General features: G+C 69.5%; 1 protein-coding gene across 1 annotated transcript in view; it reads left to right on the top strand.

The window, feature by feature from the left end:
• The first annotated feature begins 349 nt into the window (after window positions 1–349).
• The window catches only part of SEMA3B (semaphorin 3B), a 4,655-nt gene continuing 1,054 nt past the window's right edge, over window positions 350–3,950 (top strand). The window contains exons 1-16 of the mRNA XM_019470877.1: window positions 350–553; window positions 634–696; window positions 775–894; window positions 975–1,068; window positions 1,158–1,277; window positions 1,595–1,740; window positions 1,828–1,942; window positions 2,031–2,100; window positions 2,186–2,330; window positions 2,439–2,658; window positions 2,747–2,838; window positions 3,010–3,051; window positions 3,155–3,312; window positions 3,424–3,479; window positions 3,554–3,693; window positions 3,777–3,935. Coding sequence (XP_019326422.1) covers window positions 350–553; window positions 634–696; window positions 775–894; window positions 975–1,068; window positions 1,158–1,277; window positions 1,595–1,740; window positions 1,828–1,942; window positions 2,031–2,100; window positions 2,186–2,330; window positions 2,439–2,658; window positions 2,747–2,838; window positions 3,010–3,051; window positions 3,155–3,312; window positions 3,424–3,479; window positions 3,554–3,693; window positions 3,777–3,935 — 1,944 coding nt within the window. The remainder of the gene's footprint in view (window positions 554–633; window positions 697–774; window positions 895–974; window positions 1,069–1,157; window positions 1,278–1,594; window positions 1,741–1,827; window positions 1,943–2,030; window positions 2,101–2,185; window positions 2,331–2,438; window positions 2,659–2,746; window positions 2,839–3,009; window positions 3,052–3,154; window positions 3,313–3,423; window positions 3,480–3,553; window positions 3,694–3,776; window positions 3,936–3,950) is intronic.

Here is a 3,950-nt window from a genome sequence, read left to right as displayed (position 1 = left end):
AGGGCAGGGAATGGCCCCTTCTCCCCCACTGCCTGCCGCCAGGGTGGGCGGTGCAGGGATGGGTGCTGGGCCGGCACGGGGATGGGTGCTGGGCTGGCTCAGGGTTGGGTGCTGGGTGCTTCGGGGATGGGTGCTGGGTGGTGTGGGGATGGGTGCTGGGCAGTGCAGATATGGGTGTCAGGTTGGTGTGGGGATGGGTGCTGGGCCGGCATGGGGTTGATGAACCCGGTCAAGCCAGTGGGACAGGTTTGGGGGAGGGGATGGCGTGGCAGGGGGGCCATGGCCAGACCCAGGTCCCCCCAGGGCATGTGTCCAGGGCAGGGGAGTGTGCCAGGCAGCAGCGGGTGCCATGCTGTGGCGGGGCCGGGCTGAGCAGTGCTGGTGGGTCCTGGCAGAACTGCAGGCTCGCCACGGGCTGCGCCTCTTCGCGCTGGAGCGCTCGTGCTGCTACGAGGCCCTGCTGCTGGACGAGGAGCGCGGCCGCCTCTTCGCCGGCGCCCAGAACCATCTCCTCTCCCTGGCCCTGGATGACATCAGCCAGCGAGACAGGAAGGTAACGGAGGGGGGGGACGTGCTGGCTGGGCAGCCCCAGGCGCACCCCGGGACTGTGAGCATCCCCCTCTCCCCCCGCAGATCTACTGGCCGGCACCGGTGGAGTGGAGGGAGGAGTGCAACTGGGCTGGCAAGGACATCACTGTGAGTGCCAAGGGGTGCCGGGGGGTGCCAGGGGGGTGCCAGGGGGGCCGCCCCAGCACTGCCTCCCCCTGCCCCCAGGCCGAGTGCATGAACTTCGTGAAGATCCTGCACCCCTACAACCGGACCCACCTGTACGCCTGCGGCACCGGTGCCTTCCACCCTGTTTGCGCCTTTGTGGAGGCCGGCCAGCATGGTGAGGTGAGCCCCCCCTGCCCCCGGCACCACTGTGGCCCCCAGCTGCTGCTGCCCGCCCACCTCCTGTCCTTACCCCCCTCCAGGAGCCTGTCTTCAAGCTGGACCCCCAGCGCACTGAGGACGGCAAGGGGAAGAGTCCATACGACCCCCAGCACGCAGCCGCCTCCATCCTCGTGGGTAAGGGAGAGCCAAGCCCAGCACTGGGGGACAGTGTGGCAGGGGGCTGCCAGGGCGTCCCCCCTAACACTTCCCTTGGTGCCTGTCAGGCGAGGAGCTCTACTCCGGGGTGGCCACCGATCTGATGGGCCGTGACTTTACCATCTTCCGCAGCCTGGGCCGGCGTCCCTCCATCCGCACCGAGCAGCACGACTCCCGCTGGCTCAACGGTCAGTGCCCTGGAGCATGAGGGCGGCGGGGCCGCCGGCACCCTGGTGCAGCATCACTGCTCCCTGGAGGCATCGGGGCAACGAGTCCTTCAGGCTCGGCCGCACCCCGCCCTCCGCTGCCTGCGGAGGGTGATTGGGGGGGTCCTTGTGCCCCCTGCAGACCCCCGGTGCTTGGTGAGGTCCCACCCTCACTTTGCCTCTGCCCTGCAGCTGGGCAGGGGGGGGTCTGCACCCTCCTGGGACCCCAGCGGGTGCCCGAGGGTCCCCGGGGAGCAGAGCTAGCGGGGGCACTGGAGGTGGCACCCCTCTGTCCCCAGAGCCCAAGTTCGTGGCCGTTTTTTGGGTGCCGGAGAGCGAGGACCCCGATGACGATAAGATCTACTTCTTCTTCCGCGAGACGGCAGTGGAGCGGCAGCAGGGGCTGGGCAAGACCAGCTTTGCCCGCATCGGTCAGATCTGCCGGGTGAGGGCATCCGTGGGCGGGGGGGCTGGGGGCACCCGTGGATGCCACCCACCACTGCTGACATCGGTACCCTCCCTCTCCTGGCAGAACGACGTGGGAGGGCAGCGCAGCCTGGTGAACAAGTGGACGACCTTCCTGAAGGCTCGGCTCATCTGCGCCGTGCCAGGACCCGACGGGGCGGACACCCACTTCGATGAGCTCCGTGAGTGGGGGGGTGGGGGTGGCCCCCCGCGATGCCCACGGGTGGCCCTGGCACATCAGGGCGGTGCTGACGCCCTCCCGGCTTGCAGGGGACGTCTTCCTGCTGCAGACAAGGGACAAGCGCAACCCCCTGGTCTACGCCGTCTTCTCCACCTCCAGGTCAAGCTCCCCCCCCGCAACGCTCCCCCCCGTGCCTGGCGGTGCCGTCCTCGCCCCTCACATTGCCCCCTCTCTCTCCCACCAGCTCCGTTTTCCAGGGCTCGGCCGTCTGCGTCTACACCATGGCCGACATCCGCCGGGCTTTCCTGGGCCCCTTCGCGCACAAGGAGGGTCCCAACTACCAGTGGGTGTCGTACCAGGGGCGCGTGCCGTACCCCCGTCCGGGCATGGTACGTGGCACAGGGGCGTCCCAGCTGGTGCCGCTGGTGGGATGCCGGTACCTGGGGTGGGGGCTGTGGGGAACGAGACCCTGCTCAGCCAGCGCCGCCTCCCCACAGTGCCCCAGCAAAACCTTCGGCACCTTCAGCTCCACCAAGGACTTCCCGGACGAGGTGATCCAGTTTGCCCGGCACCACCCACTGATGTACAACCCAGTGCTGCCCCACGGCCAGCGCCCCCTCTTCCTGCAAGCCGCCGTGCCCTACACCTTCACCCGCATCGCCGTGGACCGTGTCACTGCTGCTGATGGACACTACGATGTCCTCTTCATCGGCACAGGCACGTGGTGACCCTGGGGCTGGGGCAGGGGAGAGAGCTGGGGGATGCCGGGGCTGGGACCCCCGGCCTCACCCCTCCCTGCCCACAGACATGGGCACGGTGCTGAAGGTGGTCTCGGTGCCCAAGGAGAGCTGGCACCGCATGGAGCCGCTGCTGCTGGAGGAGCTGCAGGTCTTCCAGGTGAGGAGGGGGCTCCATGCCCTCCCAGTTGGACCCCCCCCAGCACCCCCTTGTGCTGCCCATGCTCCGGGTCATGCCAGGGCGCTCCAGCTGCTGGGACGTGGGAGCCGGCAGCCCGGATGCCTGGGTCCCCCCCACACGCCCTAACTCCTGCCTGCACTCTGCCCGCAGGACGCCTCCCCCATCACCAGCCTGCAGCTCTCCTCCAAGCGGGTAAGGGGGGACCCCAGGTGGGTCCCCGTGTCCTGCCGTGGCTCTGCCCGGCCCCGTGCTGAGGCCCCAAGGTGCTCAGCTCTGCTCTCCGCACCCCCTCCAGCAACAGCTCTATGCCGGCTCGGCCGCGGCGCTGGCCCAGCTGCCCCTGCACCGCTGTGGCGCCTACGGCAAAGCCTGTGCCGAGTGCTGCCTGGCCCGGGACCCATACTGCGCCTGGGATGGCACCGCCTGCACCCGCTACGTGCCCAACACCAAGAGGTAGGTGACATGCTGGGGCGCAGCACTGGGGCGGCCAGCCTGCCCCAAGGCCACGGTGAGGGGTGCAGGTCATGCTGCTGTAGCCCCCGCTCCTCCGCCACCTTCCCGCAGGCGTTTCCGTCGGCAGGATGTCCGCAACGGTGACCCCAATGTGCTCTGCTCCGAAGGTGAGCTGGGACCCGGCCACGGGGGGTCAGCCCTGCCGGGGCAGGGGGCTGACAGCCGGGCCATGTCCCCCCAGACCCCCGGCGGGGCAGCGTGCCCCAGAAGCAGCTCTATGGGGTGGAGGGCAGCACCGCCTTCCTGGAGTGCATCCCTAAATCCCTGCAAGCCCGTGTCCTCTGGACGTACCAGCACACTCTGGATGACCCCCAGCGAGAGGTAGGCTCTCCCCGGCCGGGTGCCGCTGGCGGGGCCATGCCATGCCGTGCCAAGCTGACCACCCATCCCTGTGGGTGCCACAGGTGCAGGTGGATGAGCGGGTGGTGCAGACGGAGCGGGGCATCCTGCTGCGCAGCGTGCAGCGCGCCGACACTGGCCTCTACCTCTGCCACGCCATCGAGCACGGCTTCACCCAGCCCCTGCTGCGACTCTCCCTGGAGGTGATCGGCACCCGGCAGGCGGTGGGCATGGCCCCC

Source organism: Aptenodytes forsteri, unplaced genomic scaffold (assembly GCF_000699145.1).
Source record: "Aptenodytes forsteri isolate BGI_AS27 unplaced genomic scaffold, ASM69914v1 Scaffold368, whole genome shotgun sequence".
In the NCBI taxonomy this organism is placed as follows: domain Eukaryota; kingdom Metazoa; phylum Chordata; class Aves; order Sphenisciformes; family Spheniscidae; genus Aptenodytes; species Aptenodytes forsteri.
This window is presented reverse-complemented; position numbering and strand designations above follow the sequence as displayed.